At 49.9% G+C, this 15,770-nt stretch overlaps 1 protein-coding gene and 1 pseudogene across 7 annotated transcripts in view; both read left to right on the top strand.

Annotated features, from left to right (window-relative positions):
* SYNE3 (spectrin repeat containing nuclear envelope family member 3) overlaps positions 1-4,163 on the top strand; it is a 108,480-nt gene extending 104,317 nt beyond the window's left edge. For 6 of the 7 annotated variants that reach the window (XM_064292920.1, XM_023546540.2, XM_064292918.1 and 3 more), the window contains one exon: positions 1,798-4,163. In XM_064292920.1, the coding sequence (XP_064148990.1) occupies positions 1,798-1,998 (201 nt within the window). In that variant the 3' untranslated portion in view covers positions 1,999-4,163. The other variant, XM_064292921.1, reaches the window with a different exon arrangement.
* A 1,830-nt stretch (positions 4,164-5,993) lies between these two features.
* LOC111750213 (putative uncharacterized protein encoded by LINC00341) lies at positions 5,994-7,531 on the top strand (annotated as a pseudogene).
* Positions 7,532-15,770: the final 8,239 nt, after the last annotated feature.

Genomic DNA, 15,770 nt, shown 5'->3' with positions numbered 1-15,770 from the left:
ACCACCAGCTACTCCTTGGAAACCCTATGGGGTAGTTCTGCTGTGTCCTAGAGGGTTGCTATGAGTCAGAATCGACTTGATGGCAATGGAATAAGAGCTTAAAGACTTTATATTGAGGTATAAACATACTTTGCTTTGAGTATTTGCCACAATCTGTCATATGGGAGTATGCCTTTTGACAGAGAAGGAAAAAGAGGCTCAAAGATACTTTTGACTTGCCCAGGGTCGTGTAGATACTATGTGACAGAGGCTGGATCGGAACACAGTCTGTCAGGTTTCTAAAGCTGGGCACCTGCCCTTCACCATGCTACGTCTTAGCTGTGAGGGCCTCTGCTTTCTTGAGTGAGTGGCCAGCTCTTGACCCCACATTCCTTGGCAGTCGCATACATCCCACACAGCCACGATCCAACCAGTCTGTCTTGAATTTAGGAAACGGTCCTTTGACCATTTCCGTGGACATTGCGGCAGGTATGTCCACCAGACATTTGGGCTTGTGAGACTGATCTTCAGGGGACACTGATGTTGATAATGATGAAAATGCTAAAGATGAATATGGTGCTGGTGATGATGATGAAGATGGTGCAGAAAAAGGAGAAGGAGAGGAAGGAGAAGAAAGTCATGATGATGATGATGATGGAGTGGTGGTGTTAACGATGTTCAATAATAGCAGCAGCAGCTCCTGAGCACCTACTGTGTGCTAGGCTCTGTGTCCTTTAATCCTCACAACAACCCAATGAGGTAGGGTTATGGATTGAATTGCATCCCCCAAAAATGCGAGTCAATTTGGCTGGTCCGTGATTCCCAGTACTGTGTGATTGTCCACCATTTTGTCATCTGATGTGATTTTCCTATGTGTTGTAAATCTTACCTCTGATGGAAACCCTGGTGGTGTAGTGGTTAAGTGCTACGGCTGCTAACCAAAAGGTCGGCAGATCAAATCCACCAGGCACTCCTTGGAAACTCTATGGGGCAGTTCTACTCTGTCCTATAGGGTCGCTATGAGTTGGAATCGACTCAATGGCGGTGGGTTTGGGTTTTTTTTTTTTTGTATGATGTTAATGAGGCAGGATTAGAGGCAGTTATGTTAATGAGGCAGGATTCAATCTACAAGATTAGGTATCTTGAGTCAATCTCTTTTGAGATATAAAAGAGAAAAGTGAGCAGAGAGGCGGGGGACCTCATTCAAAAAAAAAAAATACCACCAAGTAAAAAGAACCAGGAGTGTGCTCATCCTTGGACCCGGGATTCCTGCACCGAAAAGGTCTTCGATCAGGGGAAGACTGATGACAAGGACCTTTCCCCAGAACCAACAGAGAGAGGAAGCCTTGCCCTAGAGCTAGCACCCTGACTTTGGACTTCTAGCCTCCTAACCTGTGAGAGAAAAAATTTCTCTTTGTTAAAGCCATCCACTTGTGGTATTTCTGTTACAGGAGCACTAGATGACTAAGATGGGTAGCTACCACGATTACCTCACTTATAGACAAGGACACTGAAGATTAGAGACATTGAGTGACCTTCTCAAGATTCACACCCCAGCACTCTTATACACCAGACAGAGATTGACACAAGAACTGGCAGAACCTGTCACTTTACTTACTTTTTCTTCTTTTCACTCCTTGGATGGTTTGAAACCTTGAGGCTGGCAAGACTTACATTAGCCCCATTTCACAGATGAGAACACTGAGGTGGTGGGGTCGAAGAGTCAGCCCAGAGCCCCTGCTGCTTCTGGCACCCCCCTGGGCCTCCCCACCCCCTCAGAGGCCCTGAGCCGACTCACACAGCCCGTTTGGTTTGCAGGCGCGGCAGTGGCCAGGACTCGGCTCCCTCTTCCGGAAGGTGTGCTGCATGGCGCTCCCGGTGCAGCTGTTGCTGCTGCTCTTCCTGCTCCTTCTGTTCCTGCTTCCTGTCGGGGACCAGGGCCGCAGCTGCACGCTGGCCAACAACTTCGCCCGCTCCTTCAAGTTCATGCTCCGCTACGACGGCCCCCCACCCACCTAGCCCCTGGGCCACACGGGTGACTTTCTTCTCCAGCCTCCCGTCAGCCCCACGGCCCCTCTGGAGGATGCCTGGGAAACTGGAAACAGGGCAGACCAGAGAGCACAGAGACGCATCCGTATGAGCACTGTGTCCCTGCTCCGAGGACAAAATCACTTTTTATACAGTATTGTCTTGGTCTATTTATACTAAATGTCTATGTATGTGCGGCTAGGGACTAATGTATAGACTTTTTATATGCTGTATATGTAAACGCTCAGTCTGTATAATTTCGTGTATAATCCGTCTATTTGTAGTCGGGAAAATTCCTAGCAGTTTGCTCCTCCGATGGGATTTTGCAGCATTTTTGCCTTGGTCTTCAGCCCACCCCAGAAATCAGGGAAAATAACATGACACTTATATGGCAACCTCTTATCTGGAACCCAACCCCCAAACCCAAGTGTTGGCGACAAGGCCCCTGAGCCGTCAGCACAGAAAGAATTGTGCCACCGGCCCTCACTCAGAGCCCAGCGACTCATAGTTCAGGCACCATCAGAACAAACACACTTGTCTAGGTTTTAAGATAGCAGTGGATTCGAGGCTGTGGATACGAAGTAGATGTGGGGGTGACCAGAGCAGGCATGGTGGCAGCAGTGACAGGTGACAAGTAGGAGGATGGTTGGTATCAGGGGAGGAAAGGAGGAGCTGCACAGAGCAGACCAAGAACTGCCAGGCACAGTTGAGGCTTAAGTGCCCAAGCCCCAGCCCTCTGCCCGGCAGCGTGCAGGCACAGACCACTGATGAATGCCCTTGGTCAGGCTCCCAGGCTTCGGGAAAGGCTGAGCTCTGCTCACGTGCTCTGTTAGGGAGAAGGGAAGGAGAGCGGCCTCACTGTGAGATGCCCTTGCAGAATGGAGAAACAAATTGGTGCAGCATACCATGTGCCAGTGCCAGGGAGGGACGGTCTCTGCTGTCCCTCTTGGGCTGAGTGGTCTAGCTGAAGGACAGAGGGAAGGAAGCACCTGCCACACAGGAGCTGGGGACCGAGGGACCAAGGCAGATTGAGCTTGGCTCTCCCTTCCCCTCCCAGAAGGGGCTTTGCAGAGAGGTGGGTCCGCTGGGCCAAGAATGCCCCCCACATACCCCCAAACTAGGTTTTCCATCTGGCCACCCATATAAGTTGTCCTCGGCGTACCACCTGGGAAAGGGCCAGGCTGACACCCTCTGGGCCTGAGGGCAGAAACAGGTCTCTTTCTTCTCCCAGGGAATTCCGGGATGGTTCCAGAAAACTTTAAAACTGGATCACACTTTCTGTAAACCAACACTAAGTTTTCCCTTTTTAAAAAATCCTTAATGCCTCTTTTTACGAATGGGTTTTCTCTGTTAAGCTACAAATAGGAGACCAAGAAGGAATTCCTCAGTCCTTATACTATACTGGACTTTGAAATCATAAAGTGTTATAAACCCAGAGGGTCCTTTAAAGAGAGGGGAAACTGAGGACCCAAGAGAGTCTCAGGGCCATGCGCTCTCCCCACTGCTGTCTTGCACACTCTGTCCCCCAGAATCTGGGTGTCAGCTGGGCAGGGGAGCACTTGGCACTGACTCAGAAAACATACTTGTCTCCAGCTATTTGGCAACCAAGCCACCAGGCCCCTCTCTGCTGGCATTACTGGAAACCAGGGGCGGAGGGAGCCAACCCTGCAGGCCCAGGCCACCAAGCCAGGTGTGTGCCGGGCTGATTTGTCCCTCCCTGGAAGGTCTGAGCTATGGAAGGGACCTTTGGCCGTTCCCGTTCCCACCCTCACATTTCACAGATGGGAGAGCTGAGGCCCAGAAGGCCCAGAGTGGGGACATAACTTCCTCATGGCCATGTGGTGAGAACTGGCAAGGCCAGAGCTGAAATTGGATCACCTGACCTCGTGGGTGCCCTGCCTCTGGTAGCACCACCCACCCCATAACAGTAACTTCAAAAGAGAAAGCAGCCCAGCATCACTGCCCTGTCATCTGTGCTTCGTGTTGGGGAGGAGGGACTGAGCTATGTGGGGTGGGGAGGGAGCGTCTCTATTTTTTTAAACTTTGATAACAATGCCCTAAATTCTGCTTGTTTGTGTAGCTGTTTTTTTTTATAAAAGAGAATTGATATTTTCATTACTTTTATATAAATACAGTTGTGATATGATAGAACAGTCTGTTCACTGGTGCTTTTCAAACGTAATCTTTTCTTTTGCTTAAAGTGGGTGCAGACAGCTATTATTCTTAGACTTTATTTTCTAGCCTCTTTAACAACCACCACGAAAAGCTTTAAAGTGCTGTTTGAAGAAGGCATTGAGGGGAATCTGTGTAGATGTATTTTTCCTCTGTCCCAGAGGGACAGGGGTCTTATAGCTGGAGGTAGGAAATGTGGCCATCACTGCCCAGCTGTCCATGTGCATGCGTGTGTGTGTGCGCGTGCGTGTGTGCATGTGTGCACACCAGTGTGAGAGAGATGGGCAGAGAGAAAGATACAGACAGACAGGGGAAGACAGGGCAGTGAGGAGGGAGAGAGAGACAAAGACACAGCAATCCCACAGGTCACCCCTTTATCTGAAGAAAAGTGGCTGTGGCACGGACAGGTAGGTGGAGGCCAGGAGACACCCAGAGGTGTCTGGTAGGAGGGGAGGAGGGAACCATGGGAGCAGGAGCAAAGAACACCTTTCACTTGGTGTTTGCAAGTGCCAGGCCCCTTGGCAAGCACTTTACAAGCCATATTTCATTTAATTCTTACAACCCTCAGAGTTTGATATTACTTTACCCCCATTTTTGAGATGAGAAAACCGAGGCTTAAAGATCGTAAGAAACTGGCCTATGGCAGAAGTGGGATTTGAATCAGGCTTGTCTGACCCCCAAAGTCCTGGTGATGCAGTGGTTAAGAGCTCGGCTGCTAACCGTAGGTCGGCAGTTCGAATCTACCAGCTGCTTCTTGGAAACCTTATGGGGCAGTTTTACTCTCTCCTGTAGGGTCACTATGAGTTGGAATCAACTCGCCGGCAATGGGTAAAGCCCTTGTTTAGGATTGAGTGCCTGTCGCCTCTGGGGACAGGCTTCCACGAGCAAGAAGCTCTCTGCCAGTGCTTGGCTGGGATGGAGCCCAAGCCTGCACCATCCCTGTCAGTCCCCCTACGGAGCTAGGCCTCTGCTCTGAGAGGAGCCACCGCCAGTAGCCTAGTCACAAGCGTTGTCTATGGTCATTTTCACACCACTCAGGGAAGTGAGACTTCCTGCCACCTGGGAGGGGAACTCCACTCCACCCTACTGTGAGGGGCCTGAGTGCTGTCACTGTCCCCAGCACCCAGTACAAGGTGGGGGCTTCAGCTGTGCTTTCTTGAGTTGCATTAAAAAACCAGAGGGGAGTGTTTCCCGACACCCACCACCCCTCCTGGATGCAGAGGGAGTGGGTCCTGGAGAATGTGTTTTCTCTGAGCGGTGGGCAGAGGTCCTAGCAGGGACCAGGGTATCTGAGGGTGCTTGTCCCTGGGCAGCTCTGGGGAAGGAGGCTGGGGACTCCTTGCAGCCTGGGAACAAGGACATGGCAGGCCTGTAATTCTGCCCACCTGTCAGCTGGGGGATGAGACTGGTCACAGGTTAGAATCTTGCTGATGTGCCAGCATAATGCAAGGTCATTCCGACTCGGACGTTGGTTGTCAGGCAAATGGACCTTTCACAGGTCTCTGAAGTAGCCCAGGCTTTGCCCAGTCCAGCCCACTGGATCTGAGTCCAGGTCCTATCACGCTGGGCACAGCGTTCCCACCTGCTGCCTGGGCTTGATGATAGGACAAAATGGCGGCTCTCCCCAGCGCAGGGCCTGGCCCTCAGGGGCATGTGACAAACAGCACTTCTCTGCCCTGCAGAGGCCTCGCTCCAAGTGGAAGAAGGTGCTTGCCTGTCCTTTGCCCACATCCAGGTGACAGCCTCACCCTGAAGGCCTAGGTCCTGAGGGCACATCACTTAGCCCTGGGGTCTGTGTCCCTTGGTCCTCAGACATGCCGTCCTGCTGCCCTGACATGGCCCCTTGCGCCCCACTTCACCCCTGTGAGCACGGGCAGCTCGGGGAGCATCTGGGAGGGGCTTGTTCCACCTCTGCCCCAAAAGGAGCTGCTTGGGCTGTGACACCAACGGGCTCCTCAGCACAGGGCCACAATCAGAGGACTGCAAACCAGCCGTCCTTTCTCCTTCGGTTTCAACATACAGGAGAAACTCCTGTCTGCCAAGGGACGGAGAAGGGGAAATTCATTTTTAAAAAGAAAGAAAGAAACAAACAAAACCCCAAAAAGTCATGGTCTGAAAGAAAGCTTACAGCGGGGCACCCGGCGCTTTGAGGAACAGCCAGCAGATTCTGCGTCCCCAGTGCCTGCCTTTCGGTTGTCATGGTAATATCATAGCTGCTCACAGGTTGGTACCTAAGCACCGTGTCAGATGGGACAGCACTTACGACGGGTGGGATCAGCTCCCTAAAGGATCCCGGGCTTCCGCTCTGGAGTGCTGACTTCTGTGCTCAGCTCACAGGGACACCAGGCCAGCCCGCTCCCGGCTGCTCTGTGGGGGTGAGGGGACACAGGCCTGCAGCCCTCAAGTGGGATGAGAAATGGGGGTCTGCAATACAGCCCTCGCTCCTTCCAAAAGCCTGGGCTATAGAACCAGAAGCTGGTACACAGAGAAGCTTAGCAGTTTGACTGAAGGCAACCAGCAGGCGGAGAGCGGTCCTTTCAGACCTGAATCCAGGCATGATTGGCTCCAGCCCGTGTCCTCCCTGCTGCTCCGTGGAGCTGTCCTCCAGCCTCAGTTGCTTTTCTGTCCTTTGGGGGCCGGGCTGCTGCTACTTTGCAGCTGGTTAGCTAGTTAGAGGGGTTGGCCTTCCAGGGCAGGGACAGCAGGGTTTTCTTCCCATGTCTACTCCTGCTGGGGGCTTCTTCAACTCCCACCACCATCAGGAGCTGGCAAGAGCAAAGAACGAAGTGTCAGGGGTACAGGCAGTCGCTGGCCGTCTGTCCACTTTCCCCCGGAAAAACAGACGACAGAGTCTGGCTTTGTGAGGTTGCTGCCTGTAAAGCAGGTCCAGTTCTCCTACTCAAGAAGAAAGAAGTATTTTCTCTGTAGAGGCCCCGGCTGTGCTTGTTCTCGAAGTTTTATTGAGGAGGAGGAAGCGGACAGTGGAGGTTGTATGTGCGTGCGAATGCTGTGTGTGTGTGTGTGTGTGTGTGCGTCCTACACCAACATCTCCATCCTGAAGCACAGCCGGGTGACTTCATGTCCAGCCTGGGCTTCAGAGCAACACGGGGCCCCGGCTCTGTGGACCTGGGGAAGACCACACTGGAGCCAGGAGTGTTTCCCTGGGGCCCAGCAGGTAGCCTCTTATGGGAACCCTCTGCCGTTCTCCACCCAGGAAGGAAGCTTCGCCAACTGAACCCTTAGACTCCAGTTTCTGGAAATTTCTGTGACTGGAATAGAAATGGTGCCTCTCTTTTTCTCAGGGTAGCAAGCAGAGGCAGCTAATTCCTGCTTGTGAAGGAGGACTTAGTTCTTTGCATCCTAAGTTTGCTTGTTTCTCTCTCACTGTGTGGGTGTGGGGGGGGGGTTGCCGGTGTGTGTCCCTCTGAGTGTGCAGTATGTGTATCTGTGTGTGTGCCTTTGTGTGTTTCTCTGTGTGTGGGGGGAGGGGGTGTGTGTGTGTAGTGTGTGGGTGTTTGTGGTATGTGTGGGTGTGGTATGTGTGTAGTGTGTGGGTGTGTCTGTATGGGTGTCTGCGGTGTGTGGCATGTGTATGTGTAGTGTGTCTGTGTGTCTGTGTGGGTATCTGTGGTGTGGTATGTGTATGTGTGTAGCGTGTGGGTGTGTCTGTGTGGGTGTCTGTGTGGTGTGGTATGTGTATATGTGTAGTGTGTAGGTGTGTCTGTGTGGTGTGTGGTGTGTCGTATGGTATGGGTGGCTGTGGTGTGTGGATGTATCTGTGTGGGTGTCTGTGTGGTGTGGTATGTGTATGTGTGTAGTGTGTAGGTGTGTCTGTGTGGGTGTCTGTGTGTTAGAAGTGGGAAAAATGGCAAGTTGGGAGGAGTAAGTACTTTTCCCGAATTTCAAGTCCCAAAGCCCAACCTTCTCATTGCAAAGCACCCATCCTGATGGCTCTGTTAGTTCTGCTCACTTGGAAGAGCGTGGAAGTGGACTGTTACCCGTGAATGCAGCGGCTTCTGAATGGCACTGCTCGGCTTGTTGAAAACTGTTGGTGTTTCCCCAAGAGTGGGGCTCTTGATTCCCTTCCCCCCTCATCACCCTTCAGCTGTAGGACCAGCCTCCTCAGAGTCCACCTGGAGGCTCAGCCGCATTCCTGCACACGCGCCACCCTACGGCCAGGCTCACCTGAGCAAGCTTGCCTGGTTACCCGCAGACTGCTAACCTGTACTGCCAGCTGCTTACCTGGGTGGAGTGGTCTGGTTCACCACTGTGACCAGGTTGTGGTATCGTGTGTGTGCACGCACACATGTGCACGCGCACGCATGTGTAGATGCTGCTTCAGTGGTTTTTTGCATCGAAAGCAAATCAGCTTCATCGTTGAAAACCTTCTATTATGTAAACAGTGTGCACAGGGGACCATATCCACTCTGGTCGCATTGTTTGTGATGGTAAAACATGCATTTGCAATAAATTAAGCTTTCTGGGAAGGCAAAGCAGTATGGGAGCCAGACAACTCTCTGAGTGTTATCTCGGTTCATATCAAGTCCAAAGCCGGCTGGGGGACTTGGCTGCCCCCTTGCTCTGTCGCTGGGGACCCAGGGTGCCTCCGCTTTCCTCTCAGTGCTGTATTTTAAAGTTACACAGATGTTTTCGTCTTCTTCCTGCTGTCCACGTTAGAAGGAGCAGTGTTCTAAACGATGGTGTGTGATGTTTTTGTTGTTGTTTTTTTTTTTTTAACTTATTTCCTTTATGTTTGGAAATAAAATATGTATGTTTTAGTCTATGAAGCATGGTGTGTTCTGAAAATTCATTCTTATGAAGTAAAAGGCTTGTCTGAAGAAGTCAGAGGAGAAAGATGACATGTGGCCAGGCTGTCTTGTTTTAAAATATGACTTCCAGGCAGAATTAGTGCCCCATTTATGCAGAGCTGAACTCAGGGTGAGAGTCACCCCCTTGAGTAGGGTTTCTCAGTCCATGGTGAACTTCAGCATCCCCTGGGAAGCATCTTCGTCACCACCCCCAGCGTCTCCCTGACCTCACCAGCCACACTCTCAGGGGTGGGGCAGGCAGGGTGGATTTGGAAACACACTCTAAGCGATGAGCTGCCGTGATGTCCATTCCCACTCACACAACCCCATGTGTGTCGGAATTGCACCGTGCTCCATAGGGTTTTCAATGGCTGCTTTTTCCAAACTGGATCTCCAGACCATTCTTCTGAAGCACCTGTGGGTAGACTCGAACCTCCAACCTTTCCATCCGCAGCTAAGCTCCTGAACCATTTGTATCACCCAGGGATGGGATCCTCAGAGGCACCAAGGAAGTAAAACTAGACCTTTCCAACCGCTTAACTCTCAGCTCCTCCATCCAAGCCCTACAGTGACAGTTTGTTTAACAAACAGTTCTTAGGTTTGGGGATCTGGTTTTCCAGCCCACAGTGGACTGGAAGCTGCAAACGATCAGGGGAGGCCGTTCTTAGATGCAGGAGAAGTGGAAGCTATTATTTTCCTGTGTGTGCGGAGGTCCAGGAAACCACGAAGAGAACCCAGGACTCAGCACACTTGTAGGAATTTTCCTCCCGAGGGCCCTGGCTTGCCAAGAAAAGAGTAGTTTACATCCATGATCTTCTGCTTAAGAAAGTAGGGGGCACAGGCTTCAGTTTAGAGCACTTCCATTACAAAGATTCAAAACGCAAAGGCTTTGCCTCTTACATAATTTATTCCCCCAAATAAGAGTTGTTTTAAATCTGCCGTTATCTTAATCAGGCCTGTGATGCTTTCCCAAGGCTTTTTCCGCATTATCTGTTGCTTGAAGAAGCCTTTCTCACCTTCTGGGACGAGAGAGAAGGGCCCCTCGGGGGAGAAGCAATGCAGTTACCAGGCCTCGCTCCTCAGTGGCGGGTTTAAGGAAAAGAAAAAGCTTTAGTTGCTGTGTTAAACAAACCGAGCGGTGTCCAGAACTGTGAATAACAAGAAATGACTTAGAACCTTCTAGATTCTGGAAACCAGTTCAGCAGCGCAAGCCCTGGAGTTGAACAAGGTTCAAATCGGTCTCCAGGTTTCCGATTTGGTGCAGCAGCATTGCAGAGGAATAGCGAAGGACAAGGAGCCTGTTCTAACAGGAGTGGCCCGTGCTCTCCATGTTTAACCGCAGGCGGAAAGGTGGAGCCGCTGGCGCTCCAGCTCGTACAGCTGCCGGCCTCGGATGGCAGAGTGACTTTGCGCTGTCAGCCTGCGGCAAGTCCTACATCGGCTACAAGGAATTCACAAAGGAAGAGAGTGAGTGCACCAGGCATTTCTGGATGTTGTTGTTGTTAGGTTGTTAGGTGCCCTTGAGTCGGTTCCGACTCGTAGCGACCCTATGTACGACAGAAGGAAACACTGCCTGGTCCTGCACCATCCTCACAATCCAGGGCTTGTCTGAAGAGGTGCGAGAAGAAAGATGACGTGTGGTCAGGCTGCCTTGTTTTAAAATATGGCTTCCAGGCAGAATTAGTGTCCCATTTACACGGAGCTGAGCTCAGGACAATACGAACACCCCCGAATAGGATCCACTGGTTAAAGTGTTAAGAGCAGTTGGTGTCAAGTTGACTCTGACTCGTGGCGACGCCTCGTGTGTCCGAGGAGAACCGTGCTCCATAGGGTTTTCAGTGGCTGCTTTCAGAAGTAGATCGCCAACCCTTTCTTCTGAGGCACCTCTGGGTGGACTCGAACCTCCAACCTTAGGTTAGCAGCCTAGTGCAGTAACCGTTTGCACCAGCCAGGGACTCTGGTTGAAGTCTTAGAGTAGTGTTAAATGTCCTAAAAAAAAAAAAAACCCTTGCAAATTCTGGGCCCTGGATAAGGGGTCCCCTCGCCTTTGCATTAGTTGTCCCCCCTCAAATAGAGCAAATCCTGTAAAGAAAGACAGAGCTTTGCCCACTGGGATGTTCTACCATTTGGGCGTGCACAGAATTGGTTATGGTGTTTCCCGGTTTAACCGATTCTAAAAGGCCTTAATTCCCTGTAATGTAAAGGTCTGTCATGTCTCATTTATATTAACTAAACATGGTGTGCATGTTTATTTCTACAAAAGAGGCATCAAACTCTGGGTCAGGAACCTCAGTGTTAAGACGCTGTTTCTGTGGGAAAGTCAGACTCAGCCGCCCTCATTTTAATTTAGCACCTTTTGGGGAACCAGCTTACTGTGAAAGTGAAATTAAGCAGACACTGGTTTCTAGGCCTTTACGTAGCTCCCTCTCGCTCTTCTTCCTTGGCTGGGCGATTAATCCCCTTTTATGACCGTGTAGTTTTTCACAAGCAGGAATCCTATGGAAGTAATTATCATAGCTCTGTTTTCATCCTTGGCTTCCAAACCCAACAGTGACACTTTTAATTGGAGAGATTCATCATCTTCTGAAAACCCCTGGGCGAGCTTGTTATTCAGCTGCGTGGCCTTGTCGGCCTTCTCTGACACCGCCTCGCCTGTGCTGGCTTCCCTGGCTCCCGCCATGCCCTTTCTCCACCCTGCTTCCCTTGATTATGTTCAAGGGGAGTGACCCCGCCAGGCTGGGGGGTTTCCATTGCTGGGGTGCCACCTTGCAATTGCGCTCTGGCATGCATCCTGGTGCCTGCTCCCAGATGAAACCTGGTCTTCACCGTGGCCTTCTGCCAACATATCATGGGAGACTCCTCCACCAATGGACATCAAGGGAAATTGTTCCAAATTGTCCCATGACACAGCCTGTCTCGTGTTGCAAATGTGTTTCCCGTCCTTTAGCCATGTGCAAATAATTGAAGCCCTTTTGCTTTGGAATGAGGTGATGGGATGTCAAAAAGAGAAAGTAAGATACAAAAAAAAATTATGTATGTATACATGTACTAAATGTAACATGGTGTCTTGGATTGCATCCTGAAATGGTGAAAGGACAAGGGTGGAAAACCCGGTGAAAAAAGTCTGTAGTGGGGTTAGTGCTATTGTCCCGGGGTGCAGTTCTTGGCTTTGACGAATGTCTCATGGTTATGCAAGATATTAGCATTTGAGGAGACTGCGCGAAGGTATATGGGAAATCTGTGCTATTTTTGTAACTTTTCTGAAATTATTTCTAATGAAAATTTTATTTTTAAAAAATATGTTGTTTTTTTTATGGTCTTGGAAAAACGTAAGAGTTGTCTTTTGCCCTTGACTTGCTTCCTTAAAAATGGGAATGAATCGGACAGACTCGGAGTCAGTCTGATTGGCATCTAGCTCCCAGCAACCCCGTCTATAAGGAGCCCTGGTGGCACAGTGGTTAAGCCCTTGGCTGCCAACCGGAAAGTTGGTGGTTTAAACTCATCCTGGCGATCTGCTCCCACAAATACTACAGCCTAGGAAACCCTATGGGGCATTCCGCTCTGTCATATAAAAAACACTATAAGTTTGAATTAACTTGACAACCACCCCGTCTATAAGGCATTTGACCTTGGGCAAGTTCCTCACTCTTCCTGGGTAATAACGCCTTTAGCAAAGGACCATGGTTTTGAAAACCAGATGAGTTAATACATGTAGAGGGCTTGCACAGTGCTTGGCATGTAGTAAACACTCAATGACTGGGAACCGGGTATTCAGTCCCCATCCCAGCTGCCTCGCACACATCAGACTCTGAAGAAACGTCTCCCTTTAGCCATCAGAGCTTGGCGTTCTCTAGGATGCTTAGTGTGATCCCAAAGTACTGGCTGCTCCCTGCTCTGTAACTACTGTTAGGGATCTGGGGTGTCCCCTACGGCTTGCAATGTCCTGCAGATACTTGTTGAGGGCAGATTCCAGAACTGGTCAGGGCTCAATTATGGACTCCAGCTGCTTTATGGTGAGAGGGATTTATTCTGACGTAATAGTTGGGAGAGCTGGAAGGAGTAGACTCTACTCTGAGACTCCATGGACAGCTCCCAGCCTTGATGGAGGAAGCTGCTGCCGCCACACAGAGGAGCTGCCAACCCAGGAACCCCCTGCTGGTGGGACGTTCCAATTGCATTCTGGCATGCAGCCTGGTCCCGGCTCCCAGATCCAACTTGGTCTTCACTGTGGCCTCTGCCAATGTCTCACGAGAGGGCAGGAAATTTTGGGTCCCCTGAACTTTTGAAGGTATGGGCAGAGAATGCGGAAAATGGTCCTATAGGCAAAATGATACTAATCACCCTGCGTTTTGCAAATGTTACACCAAGGTGACATCTGCTTTGAAACATCCCCATGAAACCATAGTCTACCTTTGGCTGCTGACTTGAGAGTCCTATGGGGCAGGTCTACTCTGTCGTGTAGGGTCACTATGAGTTGGAATCAACAGGACAGCACACGACAATAGCCCCATCTATAGGGAATTTGACCTGGGGCAAGTTTCTCACTCTTCCTGAATAATAACGCCCCTTCCACTGCCACCCACAGCGACAAAACAGATGCCCCAGTCAGGCTGTCTCCTCACGTCCTTCGCCTCCATGCCGAGGATCCAGGACAGTCTGGGTGGGCAAAACCTGGGTCACGTCTAGAGCCTGACAGCAAGGGCGACAGGGAGGTGTCATTTTCAGCTTCCTTTGGTTACTGAGCTTAGAGAGAAAAGCATTGTTGTGTGGGCTATTGGGTGTTTTTGTGGGCAGTGAGGAGAAGGTGGGGGCTAGGACAACCAAGGTGAAGCAAGCCTTTTGGGGCCGGGGAAGGGGCTAAAAAGAGAGAGATTGCACTTCATTGAAGAAATCTCTTCTTACAGTCATGCTTTTGCTGAAAGACATGTTCGACCCCCACCAAAGGCCTGGAAAGCCAAACAAAAATGTATAGTCTGTGGTGCTGAGGCACCTCCCACAAACTATGGGTTAACGGGTATCAAAACCCTAATTTATGTCGGGGACGCCAGAGAGTGAGCCCTTTGCTTAACGGGTAGTTCACACCAGGCTTAATAAAATGACAACACAACACTCACAGCTTGCTAGGTAATTCCTCCCACATTATTTCATTCGATTCTTATAATAGACATTAAAGGTATTATTGTGTCTATTCTACTGAAGGAAACCCTGGTGGTGAGGTGGTTAAGAGCTACAGCTACTAACCAAGAGGTCAGCAGTTCAGGTCCACTGGGCATTCCTTGGAAACACCATAGGGCACTTCTACTCTGTCCTACAAGGTCGCTATAAGTTAGAACCGACTAGATGGCAACGGGGTATTCTACTGAAGAGGAAAACAAGGCTGAGAGCAGCAGAAAGACATCCTCAAGGCCACAGCCGGCCCAGTAGTCCTCCAGCCTTACCCCTTTGCCACACTGCCTCCTGCGAGATCAAGAACGTGCAAGAGCACAACATAGCAAGTAGCCTGTTGGTATCTCCTTAACCTGCAATCCGAAGACTACGACACAGAAAACAGAGCAAGGCCTTTAGATTAACAGAGCAGGGTTGTTGTTGTTGTTAGGTGCCATCGAGTTGTTCCAACTCACAGTGACTCTATGTACAACAGAACACTGCCCGGTCCTGCCCCCTCCTCACAATCGTTGTTATGCTTGAGCCCATTGTTGCAGCCACTGTGTCAGTCCATCTTGTTGAGGGTCTTCCTCTTTTTCACTGACCCTCTGCTTTATCAAGCATGATATCTTTTTCCAGGGACTGGTCCCTCCTGAGAGCATGTCCAAAACATATGAGATGTAGTCTCTCCATCCTTGCTTCTAAGGAGCATCCTGGCTGTACTTCTCTCAAGACGATTTATTTGTTCTTTTGGCAGTCCGTGGTATATTCAATTTTCTTCGCCAACACCACAATTCAAAGGCATCAATTCTTCTTCGATCTTCCTTATTCATTGTCCAGCTTTCGCATGCATATGAGGCAATTGAAAACACCGTGGCTTGGGTCAGGTGTACCTTAGTCTTCAAGGTGACAGCTTTGCTTTTCAATCTTTAAAGAGGTCTTTTGCAGCAGATTTTCCCAGTGCAATGTGTCTTTGATTTCTTGACTGCTGCTTCCACGGGTGTTTGTTGTGGATCCAAGTAAAGTGAAATCCTTGACAACTTTAATCTTTTCTCCATTTATCAAGATGTTGCTTATTGGTCCACTTGTGAGGATTTTTGTTTTCTTTATGTTGAGGTATAATCCACCCTGAAGGCTGTGGTCTTTGATCTTCAGCAGTAAGTGCTTCACGTTCTCTTCACTTTCAGTTAGCAAGGTTGTGTCATCTGTATAACACAGGTTGTTAATGAGTCTTCCTTCAATCCTGATGCCCCATTCTTCATACAGTACAGCTTCTGGGATTATTTGCTCAGCATACAGATTGAATGGGTGTGATAAAAAGATACAACCCTGATGTATGCCTTTCCTGACTTTAGGCAAGAAGATATGGGCAATTTTAAATTGCTTAGCCCAGAAGTACCTAATAGGTGACCTGAATGGCTGCTGAGAGCATGGTGTTAAGAAGGACTCTGAGGTTGTGATCAAGGAAAGAGCTCCACAACATCTTGGTGATGTCTACCATGGTGGCAGTGGGGAGGGGCATATTTGCCAACTTTCCTTTAGCTTCAGTTTCTTTATCTATAAAAGTGAGGAGCTCGCTCTCAATCTGGGCCCCTGAACTCACATGCCTACAGAACCCAGACAAAAAATACAAATAAA

Source organism: Loxodonta africana, chromosome 10, assembly GCF_030014295.1.
Source record: "Loxodonta africana isolate mLoxAfr1 chromosome 10, mLoxAfr1.hap2, whole genome shotgun sequence".
Classification (NCBI taxonomy): domain Eukaryota; kingdom Metazoa; phylum Chordata; class Mammalia; order Proboscidea; family Elephantidae; genus Loxodonta; species Loxodonta africana.
This window is presented reverse-complemented; position numbering and strand designations above follow the sequence as displayed.